This window comes from Equus quagga, chromosome 3 (assembly GCF_021613505.1).
Source record: "Equus quagga isolate Etosha38 chromosome 3, UCLA_HA_Equagga_1.0, whole genome shotgun sequence".
Lineage (NCBI taxonomy): Eukaryota > Metazoa > Chordata > Mammalia > Perissodactyla > Equidae > Equus > Equus quagga.
The window spans coordinates 103,186,781-103,203,405 of NC_060269.1; the positions used below are offsets into that span (position 1 = coordinate 103,186,781).

A 16,625-nucleotide genomic window follows, 5' to 3' on the forward strand; every position below is an offset into this window, starting at 1 on the left:
GAGATAAGAAGGAAAGCTTCTTAGAAAAGCTACCTCTTAACATGGGTCTTAAAGAAAGTATTGGACACGAACTGAAAGGAATCCACAAAGTATTCTCTGCTGGATGAAACACCAGAGCTGTGCCATCAAAATGCAGACCTTCACAAGGTGTCTAGGCACCTGGGAGAGCCAAGCTAGACACTTTCCAAACTGAAAGTGCTAATCCTAAATATTAACCTCCTGTCCAACGTGTGTCCTCAAAAGGGCCCCTTAGAAACACAAGGATTTCATTTCAAAGCATGACAGATGTTATCACTTACATTATCCACTGCTCACTACATCAACATTAACTGTCTAAATATACTCCACCGTATGTGCCTTGTCCTCTCTGCACTACAGGAATCTTTTGTACTGCTTTCAAAGCTTAAAATCAACAATGGCTAAGTCATAGGATAAGCATATATAATATCCAGACAAAAATAGATATTTCTGACTTTTCATATTTATTGAAATCTACGTTAAAAAAATTTGGAGCACAGTCCTACCTTAAAAACTACCACTTGTATGTACAACTGGCTATTAATTAATTAAGTTTAATTCATTTATAAATATTTAATTAATTGAATCTTAATTAAATAGTTTTAGAATTTCATCTTCAGAGTCAAGACAGCAAGAATACTGAAGACATGTACCATGAAAAACTGATCTATGTCACTCTGAGGAACGACAGATTGATATGTAATATTTAACCACTAAGTCTAATCACAAACAGAAAGAAAAGCATTTGTTGAGGTTAAATATGCAGCCAGGTGACTAATCAAAACCTGCAGTGAGTGAAGGATTCTGACTTTGTTCAACCTCAATCCAGGTCCACACTCTGATCCTTCGCCTTTTAATGCAGATCAGCCATATTAATGTTCTAGTGGCTTTTTCTCCCTTTTTTTGGTGAAAATATTGTGAATGAACTTCCACAGTAGGAGATGATCATTTCTGTGTCATAAAACAATTTTATAGTAGTTACCTTGCTCAATAAGTCCATGTAATTTATAGTTTTAAAGTTGTCAGAAATCTACCACAGGAACATTTTTAAATATCCCATAAAACACATTCCATAAGAGAATTCAGCTAATCTCCTCAATATTTTAATGCTAGAACTCTAGGAAAACTACATGAAAAGTAAGATTAATCAACCAATTTAGCATTTGGACTCATGTAAAGTAACAAATTCACCTAAATTTACATGGTCTATGTAAAATTTATATTATAAATGTATCTACTCCTACTGTAAAATTCCTCCCTATACTTTAAAATCATACAGCTTAGTTTTCATTGTTATTACATATCAGACCTTTTTTTAAGGAATATTCACTGGATACCAGACTTTTAGAAAGTCCCCATTCTTACTAGTGCATTCAGAGTTGCATTTCTTACTTGCTAACCCCAGAAAGACACCAAATACAAAACAATTACAGATCCAAAAGAAGCATGTAAGCATCTTTTCTAATATAGCGTTCAATATTGAGTGAATTATGCCTATTTTGCCCCCAATAATATTAATTTCTTGACTCCTTCCCAAAAAAATATGTCATCAGCTGTTCCTATTCCCCAGTCAGCCCTCTATGCTAACTGACTTTTCTTGCTGCATCCATCTATGCATATATCTGCCATAGCACTTATCACATAATATTAAATTATCTACTTAGTTATACATCACTCCCACTACACTCCAAGTTCATTGAGGGCAGCATTCACTCAATTCTTCTTTGATTCTTGGCCCATAGGGAAGACCAATGCACATTTGCGGAGCTGTTTTTTAAAACTTTGTCTTATTATCCTTTGATGAAATCCTTTCCTTGGCAGGGGCAGTGCCATTGTTTTTTGTCACTTCCTTTATATGTTACTTCATAAACAGAGTATCTTAGGCTATAGTGTTGACTCCTTGATTCAGAGATAAATCATAGGAGTTCAAAGGGATTTAAAAGGAAGAAAACACAGACAGCCATAGCAATGACTCAGTCCAAAGGAGTGACAGAATAAATCAACCCCCATTCATTGTACTTGTCTGTCTTCTACCTATCCAAGTGGTAGTTATTCTATAAAGCTCTGGGATAATACAACTATTAAAAGTAAATTATACATCAAAAACAGTTCTTCCCTTTAGCAAGTCACGCATCAATAAAGAAAGCTTCAAAGAAGGAAGAAAGTTCTGTGAATATACTAGAGTTTCTAAAGAATGAGTTCTTAAGATGTAGGAATTAGCATTTTTCCAGTCAAGTTAAACAGTTTAATTATTTCTCAAAATCTTAATACAGTTTGATATATTTTGCCAACCATACAAGCTCAAAGTTAACCTCTAAAGGTTTCATATCAAACAAAATTAGCCTCTGGAAGGCAGCTCTGAAGGATTAGATGGAAATATGCACCTTTCTGTTTAAGTAGGTGTGGCTCAAATCTACTCATAGTTCATCTGACTGCTGAAAAGCTCCTGCCTTTTTGTTCAGACAGGCTGACTCTCTGGTAAAGGATTCTTTTGTCTCACTGATTTGTTGTGCAACCTAATGTAAGAATGTGTAACTGTAATTGGCATATAGAACTGGATACTGCCTCCTGGATTTATAGAAATCTAAGAACAAAATAAAAATGAATCTACATTGGTGTTTATAGTATTTAATTTATGGAGCAACTAGTAATTTCTTTTTGAAGGGAAACTCTTAAGTAGAAATGGCTAGTGGATTTACAGTTCTCTGCATCTAAAATTTGGGACATAGTTGTGACTCATTTGTTCACCCTCTCTTCACACACTTCCAACATGAATTGAACAAGTTTGCAATTCTGCAGGGACGTGGAGCCCATAGCAAAATGGTGTGGAGTAAATCTCATCCTATAATATTCCCTAGATGTCTAGGAATGAGTAGATAATGGTAAAGTCTGCCTTATTACTAAAGTTAAATTTTAAATTTTTTTTATCCAGAATAAATGGGAAATGGAACGGCATACCTAATTGAATATTCTGAATAATTGAAACTTACCACACAAAGGGGATTAATTTTAAAAGGATCAAAATATAGCAAAATGCACTCAACATCAAAAAATGCACTAAATATAACAATGCATGACTCTCTCCTAGTTATTAGCATTATTTATTATGATATATAGTTATTTGAGTGTCAGTCTGATTTCCCAAAAAGCAGAGCCTAAGACAGAGACTTGCATACCACAGTTAATTTGAGAAAGAGTAAAGGGCAGAAAGAGTAAAATGAGGAGGGAGAGTTGGCCACACTAGGGGCAACTCTAGCTCCATCCTAGGAGACCTCATGAATTATATTTCAGAACTGTGCTCCCCTGTGACCAAAAGGGGAAGCATCTGTCCATCAGCTCCCATCTTACACTGGCTCCAAGAGAATTAACTCCCACATTTCCTATTGTCCTTTTGGGAATGTTGAGCGGGTCCTTCTAGCAGGAAGTGAGAAGTCGTAGGTGCTGACTTGAGAAAGGCATCTGTCAAGTTATTTCTGAGTAAAGCAGATCCAAATCTGCATGGAATTGGTCATCACATTGCAGCTGGACTAAGAGATGGGCCAAGGGTATTTCAAGTGGTACATAAAAGATGTTGAGTACATTCAGTTATCTGGTGATTTGGATTCAAGATATGGTGAAAGATCACCATTTTTTATATATTTGAGTACCTTCCAGGACCCAGACCTCTTTTTCAAATAACTATAACAGGAAACCTGAGAGTCTTTTTTAGAAACAGAAGAATGAATGCCAAGATTTTATTACTTTATACTAATCTATGAACATAGAAATTATATAATCAATATTGAATAAAATTATTATGGCTACAGAATAATGTGTTCACAAAAACAAAACTATTAATATGAATAATGTTAAAATGTGTTCATAAATATAAATATTTTCATTTTCTTTTCTCTTAACTTTTAGACATTGCAATGCCGACAGCAGAAAATCTTCTCCATAGCTGTAAGTTCATTAACAAAGAGTTATTTTCTAGTGAAACTTAATTCCTTGGATGGCAAAAAAGACCTCTCTTTGAGAATCAATGTGGTATCCATAAACATGTAATGGGAAGGGGCCGGCCCAGTGGTGCAGCAGTTAATTTTGCACATTCTGCTTCGGCAGCCCAGGGTTCGCTGGTTCAGATCCCAGGTGTGGACATGGCACCACTCAGCAAGCCATGCTGTTGTAGGCATCCCACATATAAAGTAGAGGAAGATGGGCATGGATGTTAGCTCAGGGCCAGTCTTCCTCAGCAAAAAGAGGAGGATTGGCAGCAGATGTTAGCTCAGGGCTAATCTTCCTCAAAAAAAAAAAAAAGAATTTACAGTTTAAAACCAGATACACATCAGTTTTCAGCCCTAAATCTGCCACTTACTCACTGGCTGAATCTACACAGGTTAACTTCTTAAACCCTCAGTTCCAAGTTGTTGTGGCAATAAAAGAAGGTAGTACAAGTAAAGTACTTACAAGAGTATAGAGCTCATACAAAACACTCAGTAGAGGTCAGCCATTTGTATTTTCTATTCTATGAAAACTTCAGGCCTAGAAACTCACTGTGAAATTCTAACCTCACAAGCCGAGTTTAGTGTGCTAAGTCAGCTGCCTTACATGTGAGCAGCTTCCTTGCTGGCCATGGCATTCTGCTTCCGTTCTCCCCATAGCAGCCCTGGGAAATGGGATCCCTAGGGTCGCCAGAACCTGGAGCAGGCTGTCAGGAGAAGCATTGCTCTTCTCTGGGGACAGACTGACTGGGGCAGCTGGATTAGAGGAATCACCCTCCAGAACCAAGGTGACACTGACCCTGACAGCTCTTACTATTCTTCAGTCACAGCATAGTTATTTCTGAGCAACTGGGAAAAACTTAAACACAAAGCTGTATTAGATTATTTTTCTGTCTGATATATTTTGACTGAACAATCCTGAAGCAATTTAATAAGACATTTCAAAGCAAATTATTCCAATTAAAAACTTCAGTACTGATATGATCAAAATCCACAATTTGTAATTTGTCAGGCTGGTGGAAGAGAGGTAATCAAGACAGAAATAAAAGCATGGTAAGAAAGGAATCAGCCAATTTGTCGATCTCCTAGCTGGAACACTATAAACAGCCATCCAGATCAGGGTTCTGAATTTGACTTGTCCTATCTGAGATTGTAATTGTAATTTAAATGAAAAGGGAGAAGGGAGAGGTAGGCAAGAAAAATCAAACAGGGCTGAAGAAAGAATAGAGTTTGGCAGGTAACTTAAATTGCATTCAAGTGTAGTAATAGGTGATGGGGTAGAAGTTAGAAGGGTAAGGAGGCTTGTAAGAACTTGGTAGATTCCCTGATGTTTCTGAAAGTATCAGCTACTGAGTCTTCATTATATTTCTCAAGTCCTTGAAATTTACCACATGACTTCTTTGACATAACAAAAGCTACAATGTGCCACGTAAATCAGAGGTAATTAACAAGGTAATACTGCAGAGGTGGCAGCTGAAAGCTTAACAGAGACAACAATCATGAGTAAATGAGAACTCAGAATGGAAATTGATACGTGGATATCAATTAGATTAAACTTCTGAGTAAGAGCAGAAACAGGGAAGTAGAGTCACCCAGGAGAGGTTCTCCTAGCCCACAGAGAAGCATCTTTGTTTTTATATTCCTCTGAAGGAAGTTGAGTAAAAGCCAACTTCCTTTAGGAGTTGTCCAAACAAAAGGGAGGATAGGGAGGAACTATTATACCTTTAGGTTCTGGATTATTTGTATTATTCTTTGTAGTATCCATGATAGGGAGTGGAAAGAAAGAGGCAAAGAAAAGGGAGTTACATTCAGCGAGTCAATGTAAGAGCTCTCTCATTCAAAATAGCAACCACAAAGGTTCTGCTTCAGCTAAGTGATTTTTATGAAGTGGATGCCTACATTTGGTTTGCATCAAAAATGCAATCTGGAATCTACAACTATCAAGAATCAGAAGCAATATATAAACCTAAGGACTTCAGAGGGCTAGCGAAGGCCTTTTTAAAAGTCTTCATGTCCCTCCCCTGTGCAACTAATGCCTTTCCACTCTCAGGAAAGAATATCTCAAGATACATCTTGTCACATATAATTAACAACATCTCTGAGAAGCAATCGACCATCTAACCTTTCCAATTAATTTTAAGGTTCTTATTCTTGATACAAATACCTTTCTCTAACTCAGAGTTTCTCAATCTTAACACTATTAACATTTCGGGCCACATAATTCTTTGTTTCAGGGACAGTCCTGTGCATTATAGGACTTTTAGTAGCATCCCTGGCTTCTATCCACTAGATACCAGTAGCCCCTTCCCCAATTATGACAACCAAAAATGTCTCCAGGTATTGCCAAATTTCTCCTGGGGATGGGGGAGATGGTGTGCAAAATTGTCCCTGATTGAGAGCCACTGCTTTTAATCTACGCCCATCACATTGATTATGGCAAGTTTTCTTCACTCTCTAAATGCTTAGGAACATACCTATTATAGAAAAGCGTTTGCAGTCAAACATCATTTTTATTTCAAGATGCCTCATGGATTACACTCTATAGACTTCACTTCTACAAACATTTGTCAAGCTCCTTTTATGTGATAGGTTCTCTGCGGTAGGTTCTGGAGATACATTTTTTAAAAAAAAATATGGTTTCTGCCCTCTAAAAATATTTATTAATGAAGTTGACAACCTCTAGTAAAAGATACCATAAACTATTAAGGGACAATCTCAGTGCTATAGTTGGAGTAAGATAAGACAGTCAAGAGACTCAGAGAGTCAGACAGAATAATAGTGAAGTTGTACTATTACTACAGATTTGCCTTAAAGATTTAAGAATCTAGCAGTTCCTCTGGATCTAAACTGACCCTAGAGCACAGTCCCGATTCAGAGAAGCATATAACTTTGGGAAAGAGTTGGCTGTCTTCAAGTGTTATTCCTTTTATGCAGGTATTATGTATTGGAACTTGAGCGTGAACACATTTCTGTCTACTCTGATTCTCATCAATATTTCATTCATATTCACATTCATTCTCACTTTCTTATGAGTGTTTCACAGCAATCATTGCTTTAAAAAACTGCTCACAAAATTAAAAAGCACACATTTCCCTATGCGACTTAGTAACTGGTTATGTCATTATTATATTCCACATGCAAACATTTAATTCCAGACACACAGAGAGTGTATGTGAATGATAAAGATGGGAGAGGATAATGTCAATCAACTTTGAATTCTTAGGAAATCTCAGGTCGCAGTAAGTTAGTCCTAACTTCTCCAAGACTGTGAGTTTTTCCTCAGTTAATAGTTAACAGTGACATGTATTATGGGGCACTTGTTTACTATAGCAATGTATGCATAAGTAATATCAATATCATTATATGCTAATGAACTCTATTTTGAGCAGGTTGTGGACAACGCACAATAACTTCCTCTGGCAACAAGATAGCAGAGGGCGTGGATGCCAAAGAAGGGGAATGGCCCTGGCAAGCTAGCCTTCAACAGAACAATGTCCACCTGTGTGGAGCCACTCTGATTAGTAACAGCTGGCTTGTCACTGCTGCTCACTGTTTCATAAAGTAAGTTCTAGACCACATAAAGGCCTCAAAGCCACTCAAGTACCTAAACATCTGATACACATCTTTCAAGAATATGGTCACACCACTATGCCTCCAACTGTTCAATATTGTGAAGTATAGATCCTCAAAGTTACTCAGTGGAAGTATCAGTAAAAAAAAACAGATATATTCAGACCAGAGCAGGGTTTGTCAAAAGTGACACAATTGATATTTCGGACCAAATAATTCTTTCTTGTGGGTGATATCCTGTACATTATAGGATATTTAGCAGCATGACTGGCCTCTACTCAGCAAATGCCAGTATCCCCCCAGGACTGAAAACCAAAAATGTCTCAAGACACTACTACATGTCTCCTGGAAGACAAAATAGCCCTCAGCTGAGAATCATTAAGCTAGATTAATTTAATTTAATTTTATAAAGAAACTGTAAATCCCAAGTTGAACACAGGTCTTCTCTTTCTTTCTTTCTCATCATTATTACATTGTCTTACTGATTTAATCATAAGTATTTGAATTCATCCTGCATCCTCCCATATATATTATAGCCCTATTTGAAATGATTATTTCTTTAAAGGATATATTATTGCACCAAAAGTTTGCTATTTTTTTTACCTAAAAGTTTTTACCCTTTTATTTGATGGTTCAGTTCACTAATTTCTATTGGTTTTATGTAGCACTTACTGGTTTTATTTTTAAACAAAAATTCTTTTCGAACTTAAGAGTTTGAAAATGTTCCAGCAGCACTATTTTTCAGTGCTTAATATACAAACCCTTGATTAATAAATAATAGTAAAAGTCAAAAATATCTTTCTATTTATAGTTTTTAATGAGTATAAAAGAGGACTTAGACTATTTCCTTAATTTCCATAAATTTACTCTGTCCCATATCCTTGCCCACTTTATCTTTAATCTTATTATCTTGTGCTGTCATCTGTATCTTTCTAAATCCCCATGAGTCTTTTCTGGACAAAATAAGGAATAAAATGTAGTTTCCATAGGTTATCTTTTAAAATATAACTTACTGAGTTATCCAAAGTCTATTCATGTTACCATTATTTTTATTTTTTCTCTTACATATAGCTTCACTTTTGTATGCTTGTATGTACTATGGAACTTCAAAATATATCTAACTGTTAAAAAAAGTTTAAGATATTAATTCCTACAATTCCAATATATAGGACTTCTAATAAATAAATTTATTTTCTTTAGGGCCAAGGATCCCAAAGGATGGAAAGTTACTTTTGGGCTTCTTTTAAGTGATCCACAGATACAGCGAAGTGTCAAGAATATAATAATTCACGAAAATTACCATTACCCTGCACACAATAATGACATTGCTCTTGTGCATCTGTCTTCGCCAGTATTATATTCAAGCAACATCCGAAGAGCATGTCTTCCAGAACCTACTTATTCATTCCCACCCAATTCTGATGTGGTGGTCACTGGATGGGGAACATTAAAGTCTGATGGTGAGTTCCTAACCTTCCTCCATTACATGGTTTGAGTTTTAGGAGTTTAACAAAAAAAACTCAGAATCAGAACTAACACTAAGAAATACTTTATCTGTATTATTTTAAAGAGAATAATGTGCAATGGATTGAAAAATATCCTCAACAACATTCATACAGAAACTACAATTTCATAGGACTATTTACAATAATTTCCCTTAACAATGGCAGCTTTACAGAAATGTATTATTTTAATAAGTAATTAATTTTCCTCCTTTTCATTCATTCATTCCATAAGCATTTATTTTGATCACCACCTCTGTTCCAAGTACTGTCCTAGCTGGTTTGGATATGTTACTGAATAAACTAGGCAAATATTTCTGCCCTCATAAAGCTTACATTCTTAGCAAAAAAAGACAGATAATATTCATGAAATATAATAAATAAGTAGATTACACAGCATGTTTTATGCAGGTAAGTGTCATAGAAAAAACAAAGACCACAGAGGATTGAGCATTTTCGATGGGGTAAAATGAGTAGCCCTCTGTGACAAGGCAAAACTTAAGCAAAGACCATTTAAACATGTGCATCCCTATGACACTAATAATGTAAAGATTTAGTGGCTCTTCATGTTTATAAATGCATTTGAAAGCAGAAAAAAATAAACCTAAAATTAATTCGAAGATTCAGAATTATAGTAACAAACAGCAGACAATATAAAAATGATTATAAAATTGTATGTTTCTGAAATATGAATTTTTCATTTTGCTTTCTAAGGCATAGATGTAAAAAATGTAAAATTCCAAAACAATTCAAAAGGGGAAAAATCCCATCACATATGGATGGACAAACCAAGTATTTCTAAAGACGGTCATTTTTAACAATAGCTTGGTGTGTTCATAACATTACTTCCTTGTTACTAAGAAAGGATACAATTAAAGCTTAATTAAAACATATGTTTTACATTGATTTGGAAATTGTACATAGTGTTAGATACTAATAATCTAGCCAGAGGGATTGATATTGACTTGAGCAAAAATTATACAATTTTCTCCCTTTAGGAATAAGTCCTAATATACTCCAAAAAGGATTAGTGAAGATCATAGATAATAAGATCTGCAACCGTGGAAAGGTATACAGTGGTGTGATCACCCCTGGAATGCTATGTGCCGGGTTCCTGGAGGGAAATGTGGATGCCTGCCAGGTAAATCTGCCTATTCCATTCTCAAGAAGACTTTTTTCTTGTAGTTTTCAATTTCCAATTAACCTGTTCAATTTTCTCAAAAGACTGACAATTTTTTAAAGGTTTAAGGATGTTTCATAGCCAAAGTAACTAATTAAAATTATACTGGTATCTGATAGGTCTCATTAAAGTACTATGGTGCTAAACCACCCTTACTGTTATAAGAAGCAGTGCGTGGGAGTGGGGAAGAAACTCAATTTGGAATAAGCAATACAGAGATGAAATGGAATATTGGTGACTCTAGTTCAACTGGCCCTCTTTCACTGAGAAACACGCAACTGGGTCCAACACCCTAAAAATTTTATTTATTTAACAATACTTATATAGCATCTCCATGTGCCAAGCACTGTTTTAAGCTCTTTACAAATATTAATATATTCAAGTTATCACAATCCTGTGATGTATGTTTGTACTATTATAAACACTATTTCTCAGATGAGGAGACTGAGACAAAGAGATTAAGTGATTTGTCTAAACTCACACAGGTATTCAGTGGCAGAACTGAGATTTAAACACAGGAAATTGGGTTCCAGAGCCTATACTCTGAATGCTACCCTAAGCTGCCTTTCCTTATGTTTAATATGCTCTAAACACCTCTGATGCTATTTATGAGCAATAGTCCAAGAGCTAACAAAGTCCTACTGTAGTTACCTAGGCAGGCAGAATCAGTGATAAAGCCAGGAAGACCCTTATTTTATCCATTCTTTCGTTCATGTAATGATTACTTATTGACTGCCAACTATGGACCAGACCCTGTGCTAGGTGCAGGGGAGTTAAAAGTGAATAAAGCATTGTTCTTGCACTCTAGGAGCTGGAAGACACGCAAACAAGTACTTGTGATACATAATTATTATCTCTAATTACAGATTCCCATCTTTCCAACTGTCTCACAAACCTGTTCTTTGAAGTCATGACAAGCTTAAATCCCTGTTTCTCTCAATTTTCTCTCAGTCCATCACCCTCAGCCCATGACTCTTTTCTAACCTTATGCAGCCTAGAACCCATGCTTTCTTATTTCAACCACTCTATTGACAGTGCCCTCAATGACTTCACCATCTTCCACTTCCACCACACTCATCCTAGTAATCTCTACCAGAGAGCAATCTATCTACTATACTTGCTTTTACATGTGGGCTCCTGAGCACAGCTAAAAGAAATCTTGCAGCCTTGTAAATTCGTGTCATATAATCACAGCTGGGTCCTTAACACACTTTAATGCATCTTTTATGCTGCTAAGTCAAACTGTCATTACATTGTTTGAATGTATCCCACTAGGCCCTTATATTTCATAACATATGACATTCCCTCCTACTAACTAGAAAAAGAAAGGAAAGCAATCATATGAGAACTCCTTTCAATTCTTTTCTACCTGGTAGATTTATATTTATACTTATCCTCACCTTCTAGGCTTAGGATGAACAAGTTTCTTTTATTCAAAGCTAATCTTTTACCTGTGTTCTTCATCCACTCTCTTTCCACCTACATAGGTATTTGAACTTTCCATTAATTTTAACTTTCTTCCATATTTTCCAAATTGTCCCACTCTAATGGACTCTTCCACATATTCCACAAACATTATTAGGTCTCTCTCTCGATATATTCTACTCTCCCTTTCTCGGTCAAATCTCTAAAGAACAGTTTGCCTCATTGCTCCACAATCTCAACTTATTCACTCTGTGACCCACTGCTCGCAGACTTTTGCCCTTCCAGTCCACTGAAAGCATTCCAGCCAAGGTTACTAATGATTGTCTAATTGCCAAATCCAATACATGCAGAGGGGAAGATGGACTGGAAGCAAGGGAGCTAGAGATAATGGAATCTGTTAAAATATTTTGCCTAAGAAAGATAGTGAGGGCTTCAACTAAGACACAGCAGGAATGAAGAGACTGTTGAGTGGACAAGACTGAGAGCTGATTAGATGTGAGGAAGAAGGAAACGAAAGAATAAATTCTAACTCTGATATTTCTCCCTGAGCAACTAGAGCAATGATGTACAGGAAAAAGAGCAGGTTTGAAAAGGATGAAAGTTCAGTGTGAGTGTGCTAAATTTGAGGTACCTGTGGAATAGCCAGGCAGATATGTCCAATATACCATTACAAATGAAAACTTTGAACTCAGGAAAGAGTTCTGGCTAGTGATACATACCTAAAGTCATTGCTGTCTGGATGGTAGTTAAATTCAAGAACATGAATACAATTGTTCAGATAAAGTGTGTAAAATAAGAAGCACCTAAGTAACAGAACTTGGGTATATGTGTTTTTCAGGGGCTAACAATAAGAGCTATGAAAGATCAGAAAAACAATAAGAACTTGGAGTCACAGGAGTCCAGGGATCAGAAAAAGGAATAGCTAATAGTGACACATGCCATAGAGAAGTCAAGTAAGATAAATGCTGGAAAGAGTATCAAATTCAACAATCGTTTATTGGTAAAGTTTGGGAAGGTGAATTAATGGAAAGAAAAACAATTTGGAAGTTGAGAACGGGATGAGAAAATGTAAACTTCAATATAGACTACTACTTCAAGTCACTTAGCTATGAAAGGAAGATAATTAGGGCAATAGAGGTGGTCTTAAGATCCAGAGGGGTTGTGATTTTTCAGGTAGGCAAGATCCCCCCTCCTCCAAAAAAAAATCTATATGCCTGGAAGGGAATGGCAGTGAAGGAAATGAAGACCTATTAGGAGAATACAAACAAAAAAAGAGAAGGTTATTGATAGAACAAGTTTCTTGATCCAGAGAATGAGGGAGGGACTAGCCTTGGAAAGAACTAAATATATCCATTTATCTGAAAAGGAGATTAGATACAGATGTGAGCTGATATAGGTGAGCTGGGAAGTCAAAAGCGATAGGGACAAGAAACAGAGAGATTGCTACGTGTTACTCCCCACTTACTCTATGAATTTGAAACTAAGCAAGACACTAGCTTCTGAGTGACGGAACTGGATTTTTTATAATTGTGAAATGAGCCTAGTTCACCATCAGTGGGAATGTAAAATGGTGCAGCCTCTATGGAAAAAAGCATAAGCGTTCCTCAAAAAAGTTAAAAACAAATTACCATATGATCCAGCAATTCCATTTCTGGGGATATACCCAGAAGAATTGAAAGCAGGGACAAATAGATAGGTGTACATCCATGTTCATAGCAGCACTATTCACAAGAGCCAAAAGATGGAAGCAGCCAAAGTGCCCATTGATGGATAAGTGGATAAACAAAATGTGGTATATACATAAAATTATTATTTAGCTGTAAAAATGAAGAAAATTCTGACACATGCTACAACATGTATGAACCTTGAAGACATTATGCTAAGTGAAACAAGCTGGTCACAAAAGGGAAAATACTGTATGACTCCACTCATAGGAGGTACCTAGAGAGTCAATTTTTAGAGACAAAAAGTAGAGTAATGGTTTCCAGGAGCTGGAGAAAGGGAACAATGGGGAGTTTAATGGGTATAGAATTTCAGTTTTACAAGATGAAAAAAGTTCTGGAGATGGATGGTGGTAATGATGACACAACAATATGAATGTACTTAATGCCGCTGAATTGTATACTTAAAAATAGTTAAAATGGTAAATTTTTATGTTATGTGTATTATACACATTTAAAAAATTTTTAAAATTTAAAAAAAATTTTCATTCTAAAATGAGAAAAGTTCGGATTGGCTGCTCTTAAAAATGAGAAAGGAATATGGCAAGGGACACAGATATTGGGAAGAGGTGTTGATTTGAGGGTGTAAATTTGTAATATGATTTTTCTTCACAGTGTATGGTTTGGCCCAGGTTATGATGGGGAGGAAGGTAAGAAGCTGAGAATCCTATTGAAAGAGTAGTGGTATAGGTAAATTAGGAATACAGTCACATAAGGAAAGGAAATAAGCTAATACACTAGGAGAAAAGGGAGGAATTAAGAATTGGCATTCTTAATGAGGTTGAAGAGTAGATGTAAAGTGAAAAGTAGTGGAATGAGAAAACTGAAGGGATAGGTACATGTAATCATAATGCTGAATATGGCATTTCAGAGATGGACTAGCTCGAGATGATGACAAGGAGTGACCTGGAAATGTCTAATAAATATGTAGATGATCAGAATCAAGGAAACAAAGAGACTATGGGTTCATCCAATAGATGTTGAAATTATTCAGGATGATGGGAAGGATTAGAGCAAAGTAAAATCCAGATGCCAAAGTGTTCCATCATTCTTGAAAAATGGTCTAAACATCAGTAGATGACAATCATAAGAAGTGTAGAGGGTAGTTTAGCCAAATTGCACAATTCTGAAAATTGAAGGGATGTTTACACAAGAACAGAAGAACAATAGTCCAGTGCTGGTGGTAGGTAAATATAAACCTTCTTTTTTCCCAGCATCTGCCTCAAAATAGGGAATTTGAAGGAGATAATCAGAGAATTCCTCAGCATACTGATGACTGCATAAGCAACAAAACCTTCAGTATCTCTTTTGGGTAATAATTGAGTTGAAACTTTTCATACATATTTTCCATTATTATATTGTTATATCCAAAGACATATACCAATATCTTTTATTTAAATAAATGATTATAGAACACAAAAATATTCTAGACTGGAATCATTTTAATATTGAAATATCTAGGGTTTTTTCCATCTTCTGTCTCTCCTTGTCTTTACTACAAAAGAGAAAAATAAGCAGTATTCACCTTTAAATTATAGTAATTGTATATATCCTCTTTCTTTCTAGGGTGATTCTGGTGGACCTCTGGTTGGTGCAGATTATAAGGGCACTTGGTTCCTTGCTGGTATTGTAAGCTGGGGAGATGAATGTGCCCTTCCAAACAAGCCTGGTGTCTACACTCGAGTAACATACTATCGAGGCTGGATCATGTCCAAAACCGGCCTCTAGTCCAGAAGCTGTTTGTAGATTAAAACTCGAAGATTATATGCTTGTTAATTATGTTAATAATTCCCAAACTACATTCAACTAAGAATCTCTTTATACACATTTAATACTGCAAATTTAAACATGCACAATTTTTAGAACTACGAAAACTCTTTGTGTATTAGACTTTAGTGAGATTAATGGACCAGGACATACAATTTTCCCTTTTACCCCTTTCCAGATCGAAGGTAATTTATGAGTAAATTTGGATTACAATTTACTAAGGAGATCTTCTCTGCTGATTTGCAGATGCAGGTCCCCTGAGAAATCATAGAATAAGTGTTCAAATAAACCCCCCTCTAAGCGTATAAACAATCCCCTGCTAACAAGCACATGAATTCCACAAGATCAACATATTGGTAGGTTGTAGCCTAGTGAGGTTTAGTAATATTGCCTATAAAAATTTCCCAGGAAAATCTGTCTACCTGTTTTCTTTCTAGTCTTTGTGCCAATGCTAACTCCTTCTCTATGGCTTCTTCACCTTGTGACACAAAACTGCATGATAATCCCATGAGGTACCTTGAATATCTCCCAATGCTTGTTCATTTCTCCCTATTTCTCTTTAATGTGAAAGTGAGGCCACAAGAAGGTTCTCACATATATACACATAATAATAAAATTATCCTCAGACAGTATGTAGTCTTGAATAGACTGTAAATAATGCTGTATTACATATCTCCAAACTCTTAAAATTCCTCAATACAAATTATCAACCAGAATAAATAATATGGAAATTTTGCTTCCACTTCACTTTCCTTTTGCCCATACAGAAACATCCTAGCCAAAGGCACAGATGTTTATAAACACACTGTTATGCCTCATGCCAACTTGCCAAATAAGCAGAGCAGTTGGCGTTTACCTAGAACATTATGTCATCAGGGTGCTTTCCCAGACTGCAGTCCACCAGTATTTCTATAGCAGTTTACCCTTCTCTTTTTTATCACTGATATAAAAGCTACCACTAATAGCCTTCATTATGATAAAAATTTTTTCATGGATCCAAAAAATAATTACATTAACAATAGTAGCTAACATTTGTAGACCACTTTCTATGTGCTAGACAGAGTTTACATGTATTATTACGTTGAACACTCCCAACAACTCTGTGAGGATGGTCCCATGTAATCTTAATCTTATAGATAAGGAAACTGAAGTAGAGAGAAGGCAAGGTCAGACAGTATGATTGGCTAAGCTAGGATTCAAAACCAGACAATAGGATCCAGAGCCCACACTTTACAAAATTATGTTCTGTTATGTGATATGGTTATAACTAAGAATCTACCCAGCATAGGATTCTAAAATGTAATATTTGTCATAAACTTCATGGATGAATTAATACAGTAGCTTTATTATGTGACTGGTTTTAAAATATTTTGATATATCTTGAGTTATACATTTATAAGAATTAGCATTTCTATTTTTTAATTTTCTAGAAATTAAGTATAAACAAAAAAGCTATATGCAT

At 35.7% G+C, this 16,625-nt stretch overlaps 1 protein-coding gene across 1 annotated transcript in view; it reads left to right on the forward strand.

Moving 5' to 3' along the window:
• The window catches only part of LOC124236960 (transmembrane protease serine 11C-like), a 58,707-nt gene extending 43,583 nt beyond the window's left edge, over window positions 1–15,124 (forward strand). Inside the window, exons 6-10 of the mRNA XM_046656001.1 lie at window positions 3,922–3,960; window positions 7,388–7,559; window positions 8,769–9,028; window positions 10,069–10,211; window positions 14,963–15,124. Coding sequence (XP_046511957.1) covers window positions 3,922–3,960; window positions 7,388–7,559; window positions 8,769–9,028; window positions 10,069–10,211; window positions 14,963–15,124 — 776 coding nt within the window. The remainder of the gene's footprint in view (window positions 1–3,921; window positions 3,961–7,387; window positions 7,560–8,768; window positions 9,029–10,068; window positions 10,212–14,962) is intronic.
• Window positions 15,125–16,625: the final 1,501 nt, after the last annotated feature.